Consider the following 26,053-nt stretch of genomic DNA (forward strand, 5'->3'; position numbering starts at 1 on the left):
AGAAAGTTTTATTCAGGGCAGGTGGTATCAAGAAAAATTGGGCATCTAGGGGACCACAGAGCCAAGCGTCTCCCCATTTCTGCTGTAAAGAATTATAGTAGTGGCGGACCTGAAGATATGCCCAAAAATGTTTTGTCGGCATATCCCACCGCTGCTGAAGCTGGGCAAAGGTAGGGAATACTCCCTTCCCACCTCCATCCCAGATGTCTCACAAGGTCATACACCCTCTGCTCCCAATCTTGGAACCAGGAGATGCCCATCCCCAGGAGGAAAGTAAGATTATCACACAAAGGCAGCATCACCAACGCCTCCAGTGTCTTCCGCTGTGTCCTCCGCCACTACCGCCAGGCTAATCAAAGTGGCTGCAAGAGATTCAATTTAGGGGATCCCCCGGGACCGCCAAGGAGGGCATATGTAATAAGGCCAAAAAAGAATGTGGGGCACACCAAGAAGCGAACCATCCCCCTGGGGAGTACCGAAAATGACCTGTCCACCCCTCATGGATAAAACAAAATAAAGCCGTGACATTATAAATCCAGATATCAGGGAGATTCAACCCGCCCCACGGTCTATCCTACACTAGCTTGTTGTAGCTAATGCGAGCTCTTTTGTAGCACCAAATAAACGTAGATATAATGGAGCGGAAGGCCTTCTCATCCCCCACGGTAATCCAGACAAGGAGAGTCTGCAATGGGTATAAGAGCTTCGATAGTAAAACCATTTTAGTCAAATCCACCTGGCCCCACAGTCCCAGCGGCAGTTCCTTCCAGCGGTTACAAAGATCCTTGATTTGATCAATGTGACGGCGGACATTATATTGATACATGAGGGAGAAGTTGGGACTCAAATACACCCCAAGGTACTTCATCGGCCCCTGGACCGGAGGTATAGAAAGAGTTGAATGCCGGACCTCCTTGGCAGTAGAATCCAAGGGCAAGAGCTCAGACTTCGCACAATTGACTCGCAGGCCAGAAATACCACCAAAGGAGCAAACTACCCCTAGTGCGGGGTCCACCTGGGGTCTATCCAAATAGAGCAGGATACTTTTTACCTAAAATTTCCCTTTAAATGTCTTGTTAAATTACAAGACATTGAATATGTTTTTTGGGATCCTATTCAATTACAACAATTTTTAATTACTCAAGAACAGAAATGAATTAAATTTTTCTTTAAAGTTTCAGATCTGAATCTATGAGGAAAAATTAAGAATCCCCCCTAAAGTAAGGAAAGGTTTCAGACTCGCGTGGGTGAGTCGAGAAGTACCTTCTTTATCTTTTCTATAAATCTAGTTTTATGAAAGTATATGATGTCTCCCCATTTTGTGGGCTTAAAAAAGAATTGTCTATGATAGATTATGTATTGCTTATGAGATTATCCTTTTTTTCTTTTGTATTACTGGATATTGTAAATATTCAAATTTATAAAATTAAAAAAAAAAAAAGATTAATACAACTCTCCCTGTCTCTGATCCTAATGCCCCGGAGGTGGGGGTCATCTCGAAGCTTGACCGCCAATGATTCAAGGGCCAGCACAAAGAGGAGAGGAGACGGGACAGCCCTGTCTGGTCCCCCTGCCCAGCGAGAATGGATCCGTGAGTCTCCCATTCACCAGCAAGCAGGCCTGTGGCCTAAGATAGAGACTATAAATCCAGACATGTTTGCGGCCCACCAGTACAAATTCCTGAAGAATCCCAAAAAGATATTGCCAGAATATACTATCAAAGGCCTTCTCCATGTCCAAATCCACTATAGCCGATTTACTCCCCGTCCCTTTCTTCGAGTGTAGTGCCATCAAGGCCCTGGTGAGATTCATGGAGGCGTATCGACCGGGAATAAAACCCACCTGGTCGTCATGAATGAGGAGTGGGAAAAAGGCATTCAAACGGCGGGCCAAGATTGCAGCCAAGAGTTTGGCATATTGATTTAGCAGGGAAATTGGGCGATACGATCCCACCTGAGCAGGGTCCTTCCCAGGTTTAAGCAACATGTGTCATATTTTGTTGTCCAAGTCCCTTCTCCGAATGCAGCGCATTATAGGAATCTCCCAGCGGGGCGGGGATCTTATAGTATTCTGGTATAGAACCCATTCGAATTCGGCGCCTTCGTGAGCTTTAAAGCTTTGATTCCAGCCTGGATTTCTCCCTGCGTGACCAGAGCATTCAGGATTTCCAAATGATTCACTTGCAGTCAAGGCAATGCAAGATTGTGGAAAAAGTATGGAAGAAAACGCCTGTTGCGAATAGAGAGTCTCATAGAATTTAACGAATTGTTGTCGAATCTCCTCCTCCCGCATATATAGGAGTCCCTTATTATCTTTAATGGACAAGATTACCTGATGCTTCCGTGATAAACGCACCAGATTAGCCAGAAGCCGTCCCATCTGCCCTCCCCACCTGTACAACTTATAACATTGGAAATAAATATCCCGGGCTGCTCGCTGACTCAGAATGGTGTCCACCTGATGACACATGTCTTGCAGACGAACTTTGTCTTCCTCAGAGAGCATGACTACATGTCTCCGGAGCAGCCTCTGCAGCTCTTGGGATAACCACAAGAGATCCGCATCCTGCCGCTTCCGTCTACTGGCTACGAATCACCGCCTTGGAAGCCTCCCAGAAGAGCACAGGGTCAATGTCAGGCGTCTTATTGTTACGACAGTACTCCAGCCATTGGTCCCTGAGGAACTGACGGAACTCCAGGTCCCGATACAGATGACACGGAAACTGCCAATCTTGCTGCGAAGCCCCTCCGTGAGCCGAACCGACATTATCATCGGGGAGTGATCTGATAAGGGAACTTCTTCAATGAAAATGCCCTCCACCCGTGGGAGCAGAGAGGGAGACGCCAGAAGATAATCCAAGCGAGCATATACCTGGTGAGGGTGGGAATAAAATGTATAGGTGTGTTCTGTAGGGTGCTGAGTCCACCACAGATCCAGTAGATGCAAATGGTCAGATAAAAAATTGACCCCCCTTACCTCCATGATCCCCTGGATATGGTTTAGCAGGTCTACAATCCATAGTCGGATTTGCTGTTATGTTGAAATCGCCCCCCACAAGGAGTTGGTACTCAGGGTACAAGGCTACCTTTGCGATCAACTCTGGAAAAAAAAGATCAACTCTGGAAAAAAAAGTGGTGACTATACACATTGGGTGTATAAAGGTTACAAAACAGCCATTTCTGACCCCCCAATTTCCCCCAAGACCATCACATAGCTCCCTTCCTTATCTTGCAGGACTTTATGTATATGTAATGGCAGGTGTTTATGAAACAAGATTGCCACTCCTCTCCATCTGGAGTTAAAGGATGAGAAGCAAACTTCCCCCACCCATTCCCTGCGCAGTTTGACATGCTCCGCTGCGGAGAGGTGGGTTTTCTGGAGATAGGCGATATCAATGTGATGCTTTTTGAACCAATTCAATAGTTTTTTTTCGCTTAATGGGAAAGTGGATCCCATCCACATTGTATGTGGAGATTCGAAGCTTACCCATTATCAAAAATAATGCTTGATGGGTAAACGTGGATCCCTGAAACATTGACTGAGAGAAAGGGGGCCTCCCAGCTAAACCCCCGTCCCCGCCCTAAGCAAGTCCCCTGCAGAACAGACGAGAAGCAACCCTCCTCGCCACCCAAGTACACCCCTGGATGCAAGGACAGAATGAATGTACCACTCACTCTTCTCAAACACACCCCCATCCACACACACCCTCTCCACCCCCTTCCCCTCCCCCTACCCCAAAGAAAACTCTCCCGGGATACCACCCCAACCCCAAACAAGAAAAAAAAGAAAACCGGAACAGGAAAAAAGAAAATTCCCATAAAGAGAAGCAATCAGCAAGAAAAATAGGGGGTCATGGATCCAGGGTATCCGCAACCCGAATCTCACAAGATAACAGAAAACTCCATAACAGTATACCAAATACGGCCCTCCGGGAATGCAGGACACCAAACCACTGCTGCCAGCCATTCACAAAGCGGTGCGGGCCCAAGCGGGAGCGTGTAAAGCTTGGGCCTGACCATCGTGCTCTTGACTCGTGCGCCCGCTGACGGGAAATGATACAGAGCCGTCAAGGGAAGGATATATGCTGGACCACCAGGCTTTAAAAAGGTACGGCGGCAATGACAGCTGCGGTGGCAGGATGGGGGGGGTTGTTTTAAAAAGGTGGTGCAGCTGAAAGTTGGTGCAGCTGCAGCACACAGGAAGTTTGCAGTTGTACGGGGGCCACAAGGCGGTGTTTAAAAAGGTGATGCTGCTGAAAGGTGGTGTGGCCGCAGGGGGGGTGGTTTGCATTTGTACGGGGGGGAGTGGTGGGTGATGTTTAAAAAACTGATGCGTGAAGGGAGGTGGTTTGTAGTTGTGCGGGGAATGAAAATTTTGCACCTTCGATTCATAAAACGCACTGAAATTTCCACTCACTTTGGGATGGGAAAAAAGTGCGTCTTATGGAGTGAAAAATACAGTATATATGGTATGCCTTCTGTAGCAAGCACTTTGTGGAAGAATTTGAGTTTGTTTATTGTCAATACTACTTGGTGGTTTCTGATATATTTTCTTTTACAAAATCATGCCTCACTAGCATCTCTACCATTTAAACCTCTCTCCATGAAACTGATAAAAGGTTTACGTTTTAAATGTATTTGATATATGACAAATCTCTTCCAAAATTAAAATCTGTAATTTTTTTTTTTTTTAATCAGAAAACAGAAGTCATTGAGGAAGCTTTCCCTGGGTAAGACATTTTCCCAGCTTATTTCCATTTTAGATGTTTACTTTTGCTATAATTACCTGACATACCATGTTGGTGTTTGTTGTTTTAAACAGAATGTTTATGGATACTCCTGAAGATGAGAGAACAAAATTAGTATGCTGTTTGGGTGCGTTTAGACAGTTCTGGAACAGTCTGTCTCAGGTGAGCATTTAAGATCTTGAGAGGAAGAATAAACGCTACAAAAATATTTGTTCTCTCATTTTACCACTCATTTTGATCATGTTTGAAATTATAATAGCCAGACCTTCCCCTCTAGAATATATCAAGATTTTCAATGGCGTTTATGATTTATAACCTGTGGTCACAATCTTTTAATTACATAAACATTGCACATAAGAACATAAGAATTGCCATTCTGGGAGAGACCGAAGCTTGGTATCCTGTTTCCAACAGTGTCTAACCCAGATCAAGTACCTCGCAAGATTCCAAAGAATAAAAAATACTTTATGGTGCTTATCATAGGAGTAAGAGCAGATTTCTCCAAGTCCATCTTGACTTATGGACTTTTAGGAAATTATCTAAACCTTTTTAAACCCTGCTAAGAACTGCTTTCACCACATTGTCTGGCAGTGAATTCGAGTTTAATTACACGCTAAATGAAGAAATAGTTTCTTCAGGTTTTTTTTTTTAACGCTACAACTTTGTAACTTCATCACCTGGCCCCTATTCCTAGTATTTTTAGAAAGAGTAAACAAGTGATTTCACATCTGTCCTTTCAATTCCACTCAGTATTTTATAGACTTCTATCATATCTCCCCTGAGCCATCTCTTTTCCTGGCTGAAGAACCCTAGCCTCTTTATGAGCCTTTCCTCATAGGGAAGTCATTTCATTCCTTTTATTATTATTGTCATCCTTTCTCTGTACCTTTTTTTAATTCTGTTATATCTTTTTTTGAGACAACCAGAATTGCACACAGTATTTTGGCTGCGACTACACCATGGAGTGATACAAAGGCATTATAACATTCTTATCTTTGTTTTCATAAGAACATAAGAATTACCGCTGCTGGGTCAGATCAGTGGTCCATCGTGCCCAGCAATCCGCTCACGCGGCGGCCCTTAGGTCAAAGACCAGTGCCCTAACTGAGACTAGCCTTACCTGTGTAAGTTCTGGTTCAGCAGGAACTTGTCTAACTTTGTCTTGAATCCCTGGAGGGTGTTTTCCCTATAACAGCCTCCGGAAGAGCGTTCCAGTTTTTTACCACTCTCTGGGTGAAGAAGAACTTCCTTACGTTTGTACGGAATCTATCCCCTTAACTTAGAGAGGGCCCTCTTGTTCTCTCTACCTTGGAGAGGGTGAACAACCTGTCTTTATCTACTAAGTCTATGCCCTTCATTATCTTGAATGTTTTGATCATGTCCCCTCTCAGTCTCCTCTTTTCAAGGGAGAAGAGGCCCAGTTTCTCTAATCTTTCGCTGTACGGCAACTCCTCCAGCCCCTTAACCATTTCTGTCGCTCTTCTCTGGACCCTTTCGAGTAGTACTGTGTCCTTCTTCATATATAGCGACCAGTATTGGACACAGTATTCCAGGTGAGGGCGTACCATGGCCAGGTACAGCCGCACGATAACCTTCTCCGATCTATTCATGATCCCCTTATTAATAATTCCCAGCATTCTGTTCACCCTTTTCGCCGCCGCCACAACGGATTGCGGGGATGGCTTCATTGACTTGTCGACCAGTACTCCCAAGTCTCTTTCCTGGGGAGTCTCTCCAAGTACTGCACTGGACATCCTGTATTCGTGTATAAGATTTTTGTTACCGACATCCATCACCTTACACTAATCCACTTTAAACCTCATTTGCCATGTCGCAGCCCATTTCTCGAGCGTGTTTGTGTCATGTTGCAGGTCTTAGCAATCCTCCTGCGTCTTCACTACTCTGAATAACTTTGTATCGTCTGCAAATTTAATCACCACACTGGTCATACCAATTTCTAGGTCATTTATAAATATGTTGAAGAGCACGGGTCCAAGCACCGAACCCTGTGGCACTCCACTCGTGACGCATTTCCAGTCCGAGTAGTGTCCATTTTTTTCCTGATAATTCCTAACATTCTATTTGTTTTCTTAGCTGCCACCGCACATTGAGCTGAGGATTTCAACTTATCCTCAACCATTATACCTAGATCTTTTACCTGGGCATTAATTCCTAATGTGAAACCCTGCATCATGTAACTATTATTCGGGTTCCTCTTTCCCACATGCATCACTTTGTACTTGCTCACATTAATCGTCATCTGACATTTTAATGCCTGGTCTTGCAAGGTCCACTTGCAATTTTTCACAATAATTTTGTGATTTAACAACTTTGTGTTATCACAAACTTACAGTAGTACAGAGTCTTAATTACAGTACAAAGTCATAATAACTGCCTTCACTCTATGTAGAAAGATTCAATAACTTGTCTAAGATTTCAAGACTCTTCTCCACATTGTTTAACCTCTTGGTGCTAATCCCCTACTTTATACCCATATAACACAGACATTGGAGCCCAAGATCTTTGACTGCATTATAAATGAAGTTGCATTATATATAACCAACCCCCCCCAAAAAAAAAAAAAATAATCCTGAGGTCTAATCCTTGACTGCATTCTAAGTAATCCCATATTATTTATGGTCTACAGTGTGTGTACACTTCTCCCTCCGTATCTGCGGGGGTTAGATACAGAGCTGGACTGCGAAGTGTGAAAAACCACAAATGACTTTTCGGCTGGCTCTGACCCACCCCCGCCTCCCTCCTGCGTCCCCGGAACCTTACCTGTTGGTCTAGCGGTGAAGCAGGGCAAGAGCGATCTTCCTGTGCTCCTGCCCCGTGCAGAGCCATCACCAAAATGGCTGCCATGAGTTCCCATTGTAGTCTTGAGACTACAACGGGAACTCATGGCAGCCATTTTGGGGACGGCTCTGCACGGGGCAGGAGCATAGGAAGATCACTTCTGCCCCGCTTCACCGCTAGACCACCAGGTAAGGTTCCGGGGAGGCTTAGACGGCAAAAAAATTGCCCAAAAAAGGAGATTGTTTTAAAAAAAAATCGCGAATAGCTGAATCAGTGGATACTGAAACCGCAGATTTGGAGGGAGAAGTGTATAATACTCACTGACTCAATGGTATGTACTGTAACACTATATACATGTATGCAACACTGCCATTTTCAAGTGATCTTGCATAGAAAAATGCCGATGATATAGTTTAAATCCTTTTTCCCTGTCATCAGCAGCAGATGAATCCAGTCACATGGGTTAAGTCCACCCACTAGCAGGCGGAGATAGAAGATACCAAAGCTGTGAATCATTATCTCGGATGGCATAACTCCTCGCATTTCCAGTATCTCTCTATCTCCAGCAGGCAGGTGGATGGCTTGACCCATGCTCCTGGATTTTGCTACAACGAACAGACTCCCACTGTGGTTTTCTGCTTTGGTTATAGCCTGGGGGTATTGGTGATCTTACATAGTAAAATGCCAATGATATAGTTTAAATCCCTTTTCTTGGGTTTCCTAGGAGTCTCACGAACAGTGTGTTCTGTGGATTGTAAGGTTTATCCATAAGCAGCACAGCCCTAAGAGAATCTCTTTCCTCTACGATTGTCTAGCAATGGCAGTAGAAACTGGTGTTCTGCAACCAAGGTATGTTGTAGTGCTGGCAACAGATGTTTGGAGTTTGTGTTGTACATTTAAAAATGTAATATTATTGTCAAATTTACAAATGACTAGTAAGTTTAAATGTGGTTATCACAGAGTTCTTTGTTGGGCACAGCCTAGGTTAGTGGTACTCGCATCCAGTCTTTGAGGGCTGCAAAAAGGTTAGGTTGTAGGTAATCACCAAGTCCTGGTATAGTAGAGATCAAGACACAGCTTCAGAAAAGATAAAACAATAGAAAAAGGAGGGAGGAGTATCTCCGGTTGCTACTGAAATGTAAGTAAGGAGAAACTGAATTATCAGCTGCTTAAGAACTCCAAAAGGTTTTAATGGGAATAATATGCAGACTTTCAACTCGGGGAAAAAGACTTGACTACAGCCATAGAAGCTTGGGAGGAGAAATTTCTGAGCGTTGTTTGTGCTAACTTCAATTCTACAGAGAGACTGGGGAAAAACTATATAAAGTACAGGGATACAATATCTTACCTAAAACTGAAAGCCCAAAAGATCTGAAAACCAAAACATTTCATGGCGGTTATAATAAGAACATAAGAATTGCCATACTGGGACAGACCAAAAGTCCATCAAGCCTAGTATCCTGTTTCCAACGGTGGCCAATCCAGGTTCCAAGTACCTAGCTAAATCTCAAGTAGTATAACTGGCCATGTTTGACACTAAATGTGAGCTTTGGTGTGCGATGAAGCTACTAAGTAGTACATTTAAAACAAACCAGAGAAAATATTTCTTCACACAACATGTAATTAAAATCTGGAATTTGTTGTTAAAAAAACAAAAAAAAAAGTGGTGAAATCAGTTAGCTTAGTAGGGTTTAAAAAAGGTTTGGATAATTTCCTAAGAGAGAAGTCTATAGGCCATTATTGAGATGGCTTGGGGAAATTCACTGCTTATTCTTTGAATAAGCAGCATAAAATCTGGTGTGACACATATTTAATTCCCCAAAACCCCCTATATTCTTCTATGGATATCAGGAAGAAGCAGAAAATGAACAATATTGTCCAATTAGTACTAATAAGCTGTGCAATAATTTCACTAAGTTCCTGATATAATTTTCTGACTACCATTCCGAACTCTAAAAACATAAACGGTCACATTTGCGATTTTGGCAGAGTGGATATAACAGATGAAGGCAGAAACGGGCATGCACGGTGGACGACTGGGTGAGTGATAGGGTGTTTTATATGTGGTTTTAAACAAAGTCTGGGGAGCAGAAACTAAGCTTAGAAATCAAACCCGGATCTCAGCATGACAGAGTGAAGCATTTCCACTGAGGCAGCAGCTTGATCCTGTGCAACAGTCTTGAATGAATTCCTTGAAAAAGGGCTAAATAAATACATAAACATTCAGGTACCTTCGCAACAGCAATGGTGATGGGGAGTTAAATAGCTGGTATGAGATCATTGAGAACAGGTGGACTTGGGACCTCACTGCCAAGGATGGCAAGGTATGGGCTGGGATTCCCATAAGGAGAGCAGAAGTGAGGTGATGAGAGTAACATTGCAGCCCCTTAATCTGTGTGCTTCATCACAGTTTTGTGTGCCTTTCCATGAGTCACAGGTCTGTCTTCAAAAATTTTTATCGGCACTCTGGGATGATGTTATTTGGGGGGAGGAGCCAGCAAGGTAAAAACCGCGAATAATCGAATTTGTGAGTAATAAAACCGTGAATACCGAGGAAGGAGTGTACCTAACTAGATTTCTGTTGTAAAATTTTTTTGCACAGTGGCTTTTATTTAGGTATTGATATACTGTATTTAGCCAATATTGAACAAGCGTGCTTTTTATGGAGGTAAAACTTTTTTCATGAATTGCTCATTTGATTTTGTTTATTTTAGGATGGTTTGTGAATCATTAATAAACTCTGACATATTTGAATGGGAAAGGACACAGCTTTGGGCATTGACATTTAAACTGATCCGGAAAATAATTGGAGGTGTTGACTATAAGGTATGTTACTCATAATAAATATACTGTATATGCAGGTTTTAAGGCTTTGCAAGAGACATCAGCAAGAGCTTAAAACGGAAAGTTGATGCATGGAGGGCCTCGGAGATTAGTGCTGGTGTCAATTTTCCTCATTATCTCTCTGTGTGATTTTGCAGAAAGGTTAGGAGGAAAATTTTATCTTTGTTGATATACCTAAGCAAGTGTATGCAATGAGAGGCAATCTTAAGAAACCTCAAGGAATGTCAGTTCTATAAAGCTAACTGATAATATTTTTAAGTAAATATGGTCATTTGGTACACAAACTATAGAATCTTGCTTGAGTACATGGTTAAAACTAGTGATAGAGATGGAAAAGAATGGAAGCTATTGAAATAGGGGATATAATAAGAAACTGCAGGAAGGTAGACTCCAGAAGTAACATCAGGAAATGTTTTTTTCATGGGAAGTGTGTGCTTACCAACAATACTTTCCCAGGGAAGATGGTGGAAAGATAGTGATAAAATTCACAAAAATGTGAAAGATACACATAGGATTCCTAACTAGCAAGAGGATAGAAAACCAAGTACAGTGGTACCTCGGTTTACGAGTGTACTGGTTTGCGAGTGTTTTGCAAGACGAGCAAAACACTCAGCAAACTTTTGTCTCGTAAACCGAGCACTGCCCCGATAAATGAGCACTCAGCAATGGTGACCCCGACAACACGCTTACCACGTACAAGGACGTCCTGCGTGCTTGTACGTGGTGAGCGTGTTGTCGGGGGAGCGGCTGCCTTAGGAAAGGAGAGAGAAGTCGCGCGCATGCTCATTCAGGATGGCCAGTTTAGATGGGAGCCGGGAGAGCGCTGACGGACGGCAGAGGCATCGCAGAAACAGGAGGGCAGCCGCATGGGAACCCCGAGGAAGGAAGGCAACACTTTGGAATTGCTGTGCAGCACCCGCAGGCAAGTTCTTACCCCTAGGCCACCATTGCAAACTTTGGTTGTGGAACGAATCTTCTGAGTTTGCATTAAAGCCTATGGGGAACTTTGCTTTGAAAAACGAGCATTTTGGATTACGAGCATGATCCTGGAACGGATTATTCTCGTAAACCAAGGTACCACTGTAATTGAGCGTGTCAGCTCAAAACACAGTGAGACTGTCTTTTGCACTATTTAAGAAGACATAAGGGTGGGGTAAACTACAAGAGTGCAGTTACAGTTGTAATGGATGCTACCAGTTTGGTCTTAATCTGCTGTGTTTTACAATGAGTTTGAAAAGGTTCCTGGAGAACAAATCTATAAACATCAAGATAGACTTGAGGATTACCACCTCTGGGTATGAGCAGTAAGAAAGGAATTTCTCTGTTAGAATAAGCTTGATCTTTGACCGGATCGGAACTGTCTGAGACCAAATACCACACTCAGCTGGTATGATGTGGCCCATTTAGAGCCGTACCGAATAGTATATTTGGCTGAATACGGATAATGGCATTCAGCTTTAACATAACAAATAATAAAAGAAGCAAAGTGAAATCAAGTGTTTATTTCAGTCGGATTTAGCACATTAGAGCCCCTGATTATCCGTATTTGAATTTAAATCACTATTCGGCTGAATGCAAATAATGAAGCTTACATTCAAAACACTTAGATACACAAAGTACCATAGAAACCTATGATACCAAGTGCTTTGAAAATGAGCCCTAATGTATTTGGGGCCAAATCAAATTGAAGATGAACATTTTAATACAACCCTATCTGGTACTTTAAGTTTTACAACCTGTAACTTCTTTGTTTTAATATCATGGGCCTGATGCAGAAAAATATCACAAGTTTAACTCCTCTGTTACTGGGTGGTATAGATGTCTATAAATCATATTAAAATCTATGGTAAACAGGTCAGGGATAGTTTTACATCAGTGAAATAAAGGAAGAAGCCAGTTTTGTTGCTACAATAATGCTAGAAATTTTTTGCCAAGGTTTTAACAGTAGGAACAGTTGCTGAAGGTGATATGTAGGAAGGTAAAATTATTTTGTCCATAAATAACGTCAGCGCATGTTATTGGGCACCAATTATTCTTTTTCTGCATATCCTTGCTGTCTGGCAATCATTTTTTTTCTTTGAATTTCTTTATTCATTTTAAAGCCATGAGTAAGTGCAAAATATAATATAATCATCATATATAACTATAAAAGCACTTAAATACATTTACAATTATAATTTATGACAAATAGATATATCACCCCTCCCCCCCCACACACACACACACAATGCTATTAAAAAAATACATTCAAATTGAAAAATTCATCTATTAAATTAGTAATAAATTTTAAAGTCTTCCAAGTGTCCATTAAAATTCTATTGTCCTTATACAACATAGGCATCTTGATACTCAAAACGTGACACAATCTCAATGGAGACAGGAGTTGCCATTCCAACCTTAACCAGTCTGGAAGATTTTCCATGAGCTCGGGGAGGATTCTGTCTGGCATCATTATGTTTTGACCTTCTATTCTTCTGTGATTTTTTTTTTTTTTTCTTATTTGTTTTAAAGTACAAATTAATGATTGGGGCAGTGTTACTTATATATTTGTAACTGTTTCCCGACTATAAAAATTATGTTTTAATGAGCTGATTTCTCATGCTACTCTTCTGGTGCAACAGACACTCCATTTCTGAATCTATGGGTAGACAATCCCTTCTCATGAGAATTCTTGTAGGTAGATTCATTAGCATTCTTTTGCTCCACCTCCCATCCTTCTGGGCTATTCAGTTCCTCAGTTCTCTCTACAAGTGAGATGATAGGAATCTGTCTTTTCTGCTTGTGTTTATTTTAAATTAAATTTGTTTTTTGCTCACCGGCTGCGAAGCTCTTCAATGCAGCAGAGGATCCCAATCATGGAGCATCTCTGGCTGCAGGAGAACGCAGACTCTGAGGTCAAGAGCTGTTTCTAAGGGGCAGACTGCTTTGCAGTACACCCACTTGGATAGTCTGTCCTAAAAGTTTGAAGATTCAGGGGACCGATCCCTTGGGAGCAAGGCTTGCCCTAGGTTTGTCTGCAGTGGGTTTGAGTGTAGGCTGAGTGGCTCAGTGGCTGTTTTTCTAGGATTGGAACCGACTGTTTTCCTCTCCCCCATTTGCATTCGCAAGATCCGTTGAGGGTTGAGGTCTCTGGCCAGTTCATTGGACCTGAAAGGCAGTCTGAAGTTGCAAGCAGTCTGGATTCCAGGCTTGTTGAGGCAGATGTTATCCCTATAACTTGTCTGAAGCTTCAGCACAATATAGCTCCCAGCACACAGCATGGCACAGTGAGTAACAGGCTGACAATGGCCTGTATAGCAAAATTGGAGGGGGGGTTCTTTAAATTGGATTTTTTTTGGGGGGTTCTGATGTTAGTCAAGTTCCCCGACCTAAAAAAAAATCCCCAAATCACTAGTTTTTTGACCTCCATGTAGCTCTGCTGGGCTGTTTATGGAACTAAATCGCTGCCATGGTGGACATCTTGGATTTCCTGATTTGAAAATAAAAGCCTCTATCGGCCTCAAAACACATTGATTTTGCTTAAAATCAGGTGTGATGGACTCCTTAGGCTAGGATACCTTGGATTCAGGCCAGATTCACAATGAATGGACGTCTGAGGATCATCTATGTCCCACATTCCGCGAGCCAATGGCTTAGCCTCCCCTAGTCCCTCAGGGGATCTTTATACCCAGATGGTGTGAGAGCCAAAGGAAAAAGTCCAAGTTTGAACCAGGGAGCAGCGCAAGTACATCCCTGATGAAGTGCAGTTGTGGCGCTGCTGCAGAACCCCAGAAAAAAACTTGTGAGTGTCCGAAGGGGCCCTCTAGACATTCTGGACAGGGGTTCCTCCTTGAATTCATCATTATGATGTTTGAAGCTTACATGATTTATAAGGGCCACATGGAACCCTTGGGGATTGTGACCATGCATGTGCCAGGGGTTCCCTCCTAAGAGTACAATTCCCCAGCAACAGTGCCATGTTCAAGACAGGGAAGTCAGTTTGAGGAAGACTGAGATATAGAGGACTCTATTTCAATGCCTTTACTCTCACAGTCATGGTCCTCTGTAGTAGGAGTTGCTGCTTCATCTGTAGGGGATCTGGATCTGGTGGAGACCCCTGATCTCAGAGAGGACCTGACTATACACAGGCTGTTGAAGCCTTCAGCGCTTTTGGAGGTGATCACAGACTCTTTCCAGGAATTAAAGATAGAGACTTTGCAGTCCTCTGCTACACAGTCCACACTTTTGAGTAGCACAAAAGCACAGGCCACCTGTTTTCCTTCTCAAGTCATTACAAAAATACTCACGGACCATTGGGAGGTCCTGGAGGGGGCCCCTTTAGGTAGCCAAAGCCTGGCAAGCCTCTATCCAATGGATGCTGAATTTAACCAGCTCTTTGTTCCACTGAAAGTGGATTCCATAGTGACGCAGGTTCCCAAGTGTACCTCCTTTCCCAGTGAAGGATGCCCAAGACCACAGGCTGGACTTGTTCATAAGAAGCTCTTCGAGGCCATGGCTTCAGGTTTGAAAGCAGCATCTCTTGTCGCCCGGTCTTGCCACTCCAAGTTGAGCCATGATCCAGAGGCAATTGCCAGGAAGGATCACCAGTTTTTTAATATCTGGTGTGGATTGTGTAGCTGATGTTCTGTAAGATCTTTTTAGAGTCAAGCAAAATGTCTGCTTATTTCATTTCTGCCTGCAGCATGCCATGGATTAGACCAGTGTTCTTCAACCACTGGTCCATGGACCAGTGCCGGTCCACAGAAATTTCTTGCCGGTCCACAAGGCCAAGGCAGGCACATGCATCAGGCCCAAAACAGTGTTCTTCAACCGCCGGTCCATGGTGTGATCAATGCGACATTATCTTCGAGCCAGCTCCCTATTCCTCACTGATTCAGTGCACAAATCCACGGGCAGTGGCTCCTACATGTGTCCTGCGCCTGGACCGGAAGCCTTGGCTTCCAAATGAGGCTCGGGACGCACAAGGAACCGCTGCCCACAGCTTTGTGCACTGCATCAGTGAGAAAGAGGGAGCCGGCCTGAAGATAACACCGGGGGCGGCATAAAATGGCCAGGCGGGAGCAGGCCAGAAGGTAAGGCATAGCATGGAAGGAGGGAGACAACAAAGGTATTTTTGGATTTAGTGATTGAATTATGTCAATTCTGAGAATTTACATCTGCTGTCAGTGTGCTTTGTGTAGTTTAATTTTGTGGTTAACCATTATGTGTTGTTAATAAGATTATAATGTGTATCTGTGAAAAATGAATGGAAAAAATAGTGTTACAATTCGTACTATTATGGGGGCGGGGTCTGGGGTGGCGATTGGGTAGAAATGGGCGGGGTCTGGCCCACGACTTAGCCCATTGTTCTTCAACTGCCAGTCCATGGACTGATGCTGGTCCACAAAATAATTATTTTATTTCTGCTGGTCCATAGGTGTCAAAAAGTTGAAGAACACTGGATTAGACAGTGGGTGGGGGGATTCCTCCTCCAAGGCAATCTGGAGTAAATTATTGTTTAAGGGACATTTATTCTTTGCGAAAGGTCTGGATTAAGGTCAATGTGCAGGATCGCAAGCTGAAGTCTTTACTGGGCAGCAGTCCTCGAGCTCCAAGAGGATCAGGTTGCGGTGATTTTTGGGCCTCCAGATGATATTGCCCGGGAACTACAGACCGGTAAGTCTGACCTCAGTTCCGGGGAAAATGGCGGAAGCGCTGATAAAAGATAGCATTGAGGAGCATCTAGAGAGGCATAAACTTATGAAAACAAGCCAATATGGCTTCTGCAAGGGAAGATCGTGCCTGAGAAACTTATTGCACTTCTTCGAAGGAATTAACAAATGGATGGACAAGGGGGACCCCATAGACATTGTATACTTAGACTTCCAAAAAGCCTTCAATGAGGTACCCCATGAACGCCTACTTCGAAAACTAAAGAACCATGGGGTGGAAGTAGACGTACACAGATGGATCAGGAATTGGTTGGCGGGCAGGAAGCAGAGGGTAGGAGTGAAGGGCCACTACTCGGACTGGAGGAAGGTCACGAGTGGTGTTCCACAGGGGTCGGTGCTTGGACCGATGCTATTCAATGTATTTATAAATGATATAGACACGGAGACAAAGAGCGAAGTAATAAAATTTGCAGATGACACCAAGCTATTTAATGGGGCTAGGACTACAAGAGGACAGCAAAGATTTACAAAGAGACCTAAACAAATTAGGGGAGTGGGCGACGAGATGGCTGATGAAGTTCAATGTAGAGAAATGTAAAGTCATACACATAGGTAACAGAAACCCGAGGTACAGCTACACGATGGGAAGGCTATTATTGAGTGAGAGTTCCCAAGAAAGGGACTTGGTAATAGTGGAAATGACAATGAAGCCGTCGGCACAATGCGCAGCGGCTGCTAAGAAAGCGAATAGAATGCTAGGAATAATCAAGAAAGGTATTACAAGCAGAACGAAAGAAGTTTTCCTGCCGTTGTATCGGGCGATGGTGCGCCCGCATCTGGAGTATTGTGTCCAATATTGGTCGCCATACCTAAAGAAGGATATGGCGATACTCGAGAGGGTTCAGAAGAGAGCGACACGTTTGATAAAAAGTATGGAAAACGTTTCATACGCTGAAAGATTGGAGAGACTGGGGCTCTTTTCGCTGGAGAAGCGGAGACTTAGAGGGGATATGATAGAGACTTACAAGATCACAAAGGGCATAGAGAAAGTGGAGAGGGACAGATTCTTCAAACTTTCGACAACTATAAGAACTAGAGGGCATTCGGAAAAATTGAAAGGGGACAGATTCAGAACCAATACTAAGAAGTTCTTCTTCACCCAACGGGTGGTGGATACCTGGAACACGCTTCTAGAGGGAGTGATAGGACAAGGTATGGTATTGGAGTTCAAGAAGGAATTGGACAATTTTCTGAAGGAAAAGGGGATAGAAGGGTATAGATAGAGGTCTACTACACAGGTCCTGTACCTGATGGGCTGCCGCGTGAGCGGACTGCTGGGCATGATGGACCTCAGGTCTGACCAAGCAGAGGTACTGCTTATGTTCTTATGTTCCTTCAGGCCAAAACTCATTTCAAAGCTCAAGATGAGGATTTGGAGAAGCCAGGCACCCCCAATCTTCAGGATCCCGTTTCACAACAGCTCCCAAGAAGCAGTTATGACTTCAAGCCATCGGCCGAGCCTCTGTGCTTTGGAGGGAGGTTATCGGCCTATTGGGAAGTATGGGCGGAGATCACTACAGACCACTGGATGCTGGACATCATTCAGGATGGGTACAAGGTTGACAAGCGGTCAAAGTCTGAGCAACAGTGCAAAGGCTGCTGGATCTGGAAACCATAGAGTCCATATCAGAGGAAGACTTGGGCTCCGGCAAATCCTCGATATACTTCATAGTGAGGCCCAGAAGACTGGAGGCCAATTCTAGACTTCGGTGCAGTGAATGCAGCCCTTAAGATACCTCGTTTCCAGATGGAGACAGTGAGGTCGGTAATTATGTCAGTGGCACTGGGGGAATTTCTCGCCTCTCTGGATTTGATGGAGGCCTATCTGTACTGAGACAGTAATTGTGGCTATTTTAGACAATCTGCGCCTATTGTTTAGTAAGGGCCTTAATGCCCTGTTTATGCAATTCGATATGAGTTCTGCCTTTGATCTAGTAGACCACGGGAAACTGCTGCAATGCCTAGACGCCATTGGTATCAGGGACGAGGTGCTGAATTGGTTCCGTGGCTTCCTTATATCCCGCACTTATCAAGTATGTTTTAATTATGAACTTTCAGATACCTGGAGCAATCCATCCGGTGTGCCACAAGGGTCTCCGCTACCTCCATTGCTCTTCAACGTCTACATGTCCTCACTAGGCACGCAGCTAACCCAGTTAGGGATAAAACTATTTAGTTATGCAGATGATTTTACGATCATCATCTCATTCATTAATTCTATCTCTGATACTATTCCTAAAGCTTCAGAAGCCATAAACGTGATGGAGCACTGGACGACAACCTTTAGGCTCAAACTTAATTCAGAAAAGACAACTTTCTTCGTTGCTTCACCACATCTGCTTGACACCAAATCACCACTATGTATCAATCTTAATTACTCTATCCAACCTACCATAAAGATACTAGGTGTAACTTTGGATCAGTGCCTAACCATGAGAGACCAGGTGGACTCCTTGATCAGAAAGGGATTTTTCACTCTCTGGAAACTCAGATCCATTAAAGCTTATTTCGATATAGCGGCATTCAGAACTCTAGTCCAATCCCTCGTACTGAGTCTACTTGACTACTATAACATCGCCTATTTAGCAATTTCCCAAAAGAACATGCAGTGTTTACAATTGATGCAAAATGCAGCAGTCAAACTAATCTTTGGGCTGAGGAAGTTTGACCACGTGACACCCTACTACCGGCAGCTGCATTGGCTGCCAATGGAGGCGCGCGTAAAGTTTAAATTTGCCTGCTTCTGCTTCAAAGCACTACACGGACTTGCCCCTAAATATAACTGACCTTTTCGTCTTCTCAGCCAACAGACACAAGAGAAGCTCACATTCCAACTTTGTTTCCCCCCCAGTGAGAGGTTGTAAACTGAAAAAACACCATGAACATCTTCTCTCGCACCAAGCAGCGTCATGGGGTAAAGACTTAGAACAATTGCTTTCGCCCACTACTTATGAGGAATTTAGGAAACGTCTGAAAACACACCTGTTCCTAAAGTATCTAGACAACTGATCCTCTCTTCTCTCTCCCCTCTATAGCAATTAACTTGTTCTATTGATCACTCTCTTCTCAAAAATGGATTTCCTGTCCTATTAACCCTCTTTCTTCCTCCCCTCTTAAAGTCAATCAATTTGTACCTTTGCTTAATCTTTGTAAACCGCATAGAACTTCACGGTATTGCGGTATATAAGCTGTTATTATTATTATTATCTGCACGTTCCTATTTTTCCAGAGCACAGGAAGTTTTTATGTTTTTATGGTCTGGAACCACACGTCCAGTTTGTGATCTTGCTGGAACAATACGTCCAGTTTGTGTGCATAAAAGTACACCCATATCTGGACGACTGGCTAATAAGAGCCCAATCTGAGTTCAAAGAGTGATTCAACTGCTGCAGAGGCTGGGCTGGGTGGTCAACTTTCAGAAAATCCACTTGGAGCTGGCACAAATCTTGGAGTATCTGGGAGTTCATCTTAACATAAGGGATGACAAAATATTCCTCCCAGAAACCTAGAGAGAAGCTTATGCATCAGATACAGGAGTTTCAGAATGAGACTGCTCCAACGGCCTGGCATTATTTACAGGTGCTGGGATCAATGATTGCGACCTTGCACATAGTCCCCTGGGCAAGGGTGCACTTGTACCTGCTGCAGGATGCACTCTTGTCCTGATGGAGCCTGCAAAGGCATGTGCTTGTTGCAGTCTATACTGGTGGTTGGAGCCTCAGTCTTTCATCAGAGGAGTTCCCCTTTGCATCTCTACATGGGTGATCCTGATGATGGATGCCAACCTATATGGCTGGGGGGGCACATTGCGAGGGGCTTCTGGTTCAGGGACACTGCTCCCCTTCCTAGAAGAAATGGTTGATCTACTGCTTGGAACTTTGAGCCATCCGCTTGGTGCCTCAGGTGTTCGGGGGTGCCCTGCAGTGCAAAGTAATAGAGTTTTCTCAGACAATTCAATGGCAGTAGCTTATGTCAGTCGCCAGGGGGGTGCTCTACATTTGGAAGCTCAGATGTTTTTCAATGGGCGGAGGCCCATCTGTTGGCGCTTTTGGAGGGACATATGGCTGGAGTGGACAATGTGCAAGTGGATTTCCTCAGCAGATCCTAGATCCCGGTGAATGATTACTGTCTCAAGAAGCCTTCACATGCATTATGAATTGGTGGGAATGCCCGACATTTGATCTGATTTTATCAGCAGCCAACAAGAAGGTGGCTCAGGTCTTCAGTCTCCCTCCCATCCCCAGATCCAACTTCTCTCCCTTTCTCTTCCCAACTTCCCCCATCCCATCTCTCCCCCTGCCTCCCTTCCCCAGGTCCACCAAATCTTCCTTTTACTTCCCAACAGTTTTCCCTTCAAGTATCTCTTTCCCTCTTCCTCCACACCACCCCAGGTCCAACTTCTCTCCTTTCAGACCATTGTTTCCATTTCTGAGCTTCTTCAATTCTGTGCTATTTCATACTCAGGACCAGAACCGGAGCTTTTAACGCTCTCGGGACTAGAGCCAGAGCCTACGCGGCCGGCGTTTCGCGGACTGCTGGTTTGTCCACTACTTCAGAGACGATTTTAGAGCACAGTAATGTTGCTTCTTAGTGTTCTGTCAGAAGTAACGAAATAGCACAGAATTGATGAAGCTCAGAAATGGAAACAGAGTAATGAAAACACTAAAGATAAATCATTTTTTGTGAGATTTTTCAAATTCTGAAGCGGTCTGCACTCAATCAGGTAGTGTGTAAAATAAGAGATATAACGAAAAAGTTTAAAAAATAGTTTAAAAAAATAGTTTAAATTAGTAGAAACATAATATGGATAATGAAATAAAAGAACAGGTTTTTGGCCAGTGATTGCAGTACGGAGTACGTAGTACTCCTTATTTCTGAAGCCTTTTCCTGAACGAACATCAAGCTCCGAGTATAAATAAACTATAAAAGTGGAGTGCGAGTGTTTGAGTATAGACTTCTTCATAGGAGTGGAGATTTGACTTTTGTGATACCCCAAAAACTGTGGCCATGACCTATCCTGCTGACTTAAGGATCTTGAATTTCCTTGGTCTTGGAGAACCTGAGTGCCGCCATTGCATGGCCTGTTCTTTTGTCTCAGGATCATAGTAATGTAACCACATGTCATTGACAGTAACTAGTCATTCCAAAAAGTTGGCATCTGCTCGCTGAAAATGCTGCAGAATCAAGTGTCCACTTGACATCGTTTCTTGTCAGCACTCAAACGTTTAGGCATCTACTTGGCTGACAGCTTCTGTATACCCAGCTGCTCATGGATTATACACCCCAAACATTTCCTGGATATCTGTGATGTCTCAGCAATTGTTTTAGCCAATATTCGCTGAGCTGCCAAAATCAGGTTGTGGGCATGGACAACAATTTTAGGAATTGATGCCTTGCTGCCTCTTCAGTCTCGATCTCCACTCTGAAAGTTTGCATACCACTTCTTCACTGTAGAGTATGATGAGCATTTGTCACTCAATGTTTGCATTATACATTCATGGATTTCTTTTGGAGTTTCTTGTGTAGGAATAGGAACTTCATGACGGTTCAGAGTTCCACACTTTTTGTTGACATGGTTCAACCAATGATCTGAAACAGTGTTAAAGCATAGCATTACGATTCTACAAATTGGCACTTTGCAAAATAAAATAACATTTTTTTCAGCTACAGGGGCAAAATAATGCTCAGAATGTAGGAAGTTGGTTGGGCTGAGAACTTTTCAGCACCCCCTCGTATATCAGAAGTGGAAATATCTGCCTATATCCGTGAAGGTACACTCCATTAGAAGCAGAGTCTTTGGCAGTGTCCCCAAAAGAAATCTGTAGAGTTGCCATCCAGTCTTCTCTCCATATGTTCATGAAGTTTTACAAGGTGGAATAGGAGTTAAACAGGATTCTGCATTTGGATCTTTAGTTCTTACAGCAGGCTCTTCTGTCCCATTCTAAACTCGAGGGACTGCTTTGATACATCCAACAGGTTCAGGAATGAATGTCTTTCACACCAGAAGGAAAGATTAGGTTCTTACCTTTGTAATCTTCTTTCTGGTAGACACACTCCATTCTTGAAGTCCACTCTGTTAGATGTTCATTTGCCTGCTTACTGCTTCAAAGGTGCTGGTTTCTTTCCTTTGTACAGCCTTGACAAGGATAGAGGACGCGATTCTGTGTTGAATAAGCTAGGGGGGGATCTATAAAATCTCCCTTACTCTTAGTGCAGCTTGCGCTCAAGTTGGTGACTTGTTTGGTTTTCACCTTGTTATGTATTGCACATGGTTAAATTTTGTTTATCTGTTATGTGTTTAATGATATGAGCAGACATGTTTCTCGAGGAGTGTCCTTGTACCTTCCCTATTCTGTTTCCTCTGGCTGACCATCTGCTTTGATACCAAGTGAGGAACTGAAGGACAGCCCAGAAGGATGGGAGGCGGTGCAAAAAAATGCTAATGAAGTTCCCTAAAAGAATTCTCAGGAATGGAGTGTCTGTCTACCAGCAGGAAGATTACCAAGGTAAGAACCTAATCTTTCCTCCCCCCCAAAAAAAAACAAAACTCAAACAAACCTAAAAACAATGATTTACTTAAACAGATATATGCTTAACAGTGCCTAACAAAAGTGCTGATTAAGTTATAGCACTTCTGCTATAACTTTTATATCTGTGCAGATTAATAGACACCTATATCTCCTACAAATTGTGTATGCATGAGAACACCACAGATTGACATGGTTGTTGGTGCAGAAAACAAATGCGCATGTGTACAGTTATAACAGCATGATATGTCTGCATATTACATTTGCATTTGTTTACTGCATATGGCAGGCTATTTTCTTATTAATCTCATGGTACAGTCATTATTCATCCTTGGCTCTACTGCAGCTTTCTGCTTCTGGCCATTTGAAAGATGCTGCTCTGGTGAGAAGGGGCTTTTCATTTTACTTTACATCTAATTTAACTTTTTGAGGGTAAGGGAATCCCTTTTAGTTAAATGCATTATCTGTTTTACTTCAGGGTGTGCGAGATCTGCTGAAAGCAATTCTGGAAAAAATCCAAACAGTTCCAAACACTGTGAGCTCTGCTGTTGTACAGCAGCTTTTAGCAGCTAGAGAGGTAAGCATGGAAAGTTCCCTGCCACATATCCGAGTAATCAGATAGTTATGGAAGTCAGACAGTCTGTAGAAATGAAAGGGCTGATTCATGAAGGTACATTAGTGGTCTTTTCACTAGGCCTTATTTTCATCCTTAGGCATCTTTGTGCACATTTTTTCTTGTTAAAATGTTAACAAAACTTTGTAAATCACATCCAATAATATGAAAACATGGCAAATGGGACAGTACTCAGCAGATTGGTATCTAGTTAGCCAGGTATTTTATACGGTTATCTTGCTCTCTAAACTAGCTGTGAATCGGATGACAGAAGCAGCCGCGGGAGACCCTTGAAAAGGCACGGATGTGCGAAACATGTCAGGTCATCCTCTCCCGGGTCATATAGCTATTAAGATAAGTAGCTTTAAAGTAAAAGTTTAAAATGTTATTAATTTATAAATAGAACAAAAGAAGAAAAAATCCTAAAAAATAATATTTACTGGCCAACGAGGAAGGTCCACATAATGCTTCACTCTATAAACTTATAACTGGCGATGGAGTGGTGGGGCTGAGGCCATGATATAACTATAAGATATAATTTATTTGGGATGCTTTAATGAATGGGATGTTAATGTATGTATTTCGGATTGAGTGAAAAAGTTTACATCATTATTTTGGCGCTCCATCCATCTTTGGCATTAACTTTTAACTTTCATTTTTCTGCTTCCTTCTCAATCTATTTTTCCATGTCGTCCTCTCTTCTCCATCCATGTGCACCATCTCCTCCCTCCTTTTTCCCAATTCCCATCAATCCTAAACAGCATTTCTACCATCTCTTTTCCCTTCCCCACTCCTCTCATCCCTGTGCACCATTTTCCCCCTCTCTCTTCTGACATCTCTATTTTCCCTCTTACTATGGTTTAGCATATTTTTTTCTTTCCTTCCCACAGTTTTGCAGCTCTTTCTCTTCCTTTCATTCCCTCCTTGTGGTCTGACAAGTCTCTCCTTCCATCCCCCTTCCCCTGATCTGGTATCACTCATCTCCTGCCCGCAGTCTGGCATATCTCTCTCACTTTTTCTCCCCCTTCCTGTGGTATGCTATCTCTCTCCTTTCTTCGCAGTCTATTATCTCTCTCTCTCTCTCTCTCTCTCTCTCCCTTCTCCTTCCCTTCCATCCCTGCTCTAAACCATTGCCCACTATCTTTCTCTCTCTCTCCCTTCTGTTTCTGGTATCATGAGTTCTTCCCCTTCCCCTCGCTTCCACCCCAGCCTCCCCTATTCTACTTAAGAAGCTGGTTCAGGGGATTGTTATTTCCTCCCCTTTCTATCCATGCTGGTCCGACGACATCCTCACCTTCAGTTTTGCAGACACATCCATTTTTGTTGTAAGGAACCGCCAGCCTTGGCAGCATTTCTCAATTGCCGCATGCAGCCCCTTTCTATTCTTATCTTCTGCCATGGTCCCCAATAACTCAACTTCCTGTTTCTGCCTGGATGAATTATGGCAAAAGGAAAGCACAGAGAAGGGGCCTTCAATAAAGTTTATTTCAAATTTAGTAATAACAGAGTTCTTGTAGCTACGAGTATATTTGGCTTTGGAGGAAAAAAAAGATTCTTGTAGGCTGTCCTTTTTTAAAGAATCAGCACAAAAGTTGTACATTTATTTAATATGTTTTATATATTTATTTCAAAAAATGGAGAAAGGCCATAACTGGTAGCAAGAGAATAAAAGATAACAGAATAATGCAAACAATAAAAATAAGCCCAAACCAAACTTAGTTTAAAATAAATCCCAACCAAAACCTGTCTTATGTGTTAACAGTATATCTGTATAGCCCAACAACCTTTAATTTCCAATCTAAGGTAGCCAACAACAGAACATCTTTTAAAAATCAATGTCCATAGTATTCCATTTGTATAGTTTTCCAAGAATTAGGTCTTATATGTGAAGAAGAGGCTTATGAGGTCATCAAATTCTGTCAGTTTTCAGCTAATTGGATAGCACTTCCTTGCTCGGGCTGAATTATTTTGCTAATTCTGCTTATTCTAGGTTGTAGCTTACATCTTGGACAGAAATGCCTGCTTATTGCCTGCTTATTTTGCTGTCACAGAGATCCGAAAGCTTTATCCTGAAGGCAAACTGTCTCATTGGGTAAGGATATATTTTGAAAGTGTTAGAAATATCCCATGTTATATTTTAAACTCTTGTAAAGGCACTTTTATTAGTTGAATCTGTCAAAATAATGTGACTCTGTGGCTAAATTTCTGAAAGTGGTGATGCACTCTTCTAAAAATGTATCCACAAACTCAGCCTGAAAATAAGCATTACAAACAAAATATTTCTTGTCATCCACTAGACCAGTCCAGAACATAAGAATTGCCGCTGTTGGGTCAGACCCGGGGTCCATCGTGCCCAGCAGTCCGCACACGTGGCGGCCCTCTGGTCAAAGACAAGCGCCCTAACTGAGACTAGCTCTACCTGCATACGTTCTGGTTCAGCAGGAACTTATCTAACTTTGTCTTGAATCCCTGGAGGGTGTTTTCCCCTATGACAGACTCCGGCAGAGCGTTCTAGTTTTTGACCATTCTCTGGGTGAAGAAGAACTTCCTTATGTTCGTACGGAATGTATCCCCTTTCAATTTTAGAGGGTGTCCTCTCGTTCTCCCTACCTTGGAGAGGGTGAACAACCTGCCCTTATCTAGTAAGTCTATGCCCTTCAATACCTTGAATGTTTCGATCATGTCCCCTCTCAATCTCCTCAGTTCAAGGGAGAAGAGGCCCAGTTCTCTAATCTTTCACTGTACAGCAACTCCTCCAGCCCCTTAACCATCTTAGTCACTCTTCTCTGGACCCTTTCGAGTAGTACTGTGT

The 26,053-nt window shown here is 43.0% G+C and overlaps 1 protein-coding gene across 2 annotated transcripts in view; it reads left to right on the top strand.

Annotated features, from left to right (window-relative positions):
* The window catches only part of MED23 (mediator complex subunit 23), a 254,975-nt gene that overhangs the window by 11,875 nt on the left and 217,047 nt on the right, over window positions 1-26,053 (top strand). For both annotated transcript variants that reach the window (XM_033937086.1, XM_033937087.1), the window contains exons 2-7: window positions 4,698-4,729; window positions 4,822-4,909; window positions 8,271-8,395; window positions 10,261-10,372; window positions 23,107-23,205; window positions 25,232-25,333. In XM_033937086.1, the coding sequence (XP_033792977.1) occupies window positions 4,698-4,729; window positions 4,822-4,909; window positions 8,271-8,395; window positions 10,261-10,372; window positions 23,107-23,205; window positions 25,232-25,333 (558 nt within the window). The remainder of the gene's footprint in view (window positions 1-4,697; window positions 4,730-4,821; window positions 4,910-8,270; window positions 8,396-10,260; window positions 10,373-23,106; window positions 23,206-25,231; window positions 25,334-26,053) is intronic.

The sequence above is a fragment of the Geotrypetes seraphini genome, chromosome 3, assembly GCF_902459505.1.
Source record: "Geotrypetes seraphini chromosome 3, aGeoSer1.1, whole genome shotgun sequence".
Classification (NCBI taxonomy): domain Eukaryota; kingdom Metazoa; phylum Chordata; class Amphibia; order Gymnophiona; family Dermophiidae; genus Geotrypetes; species Geotrypetes seraphini.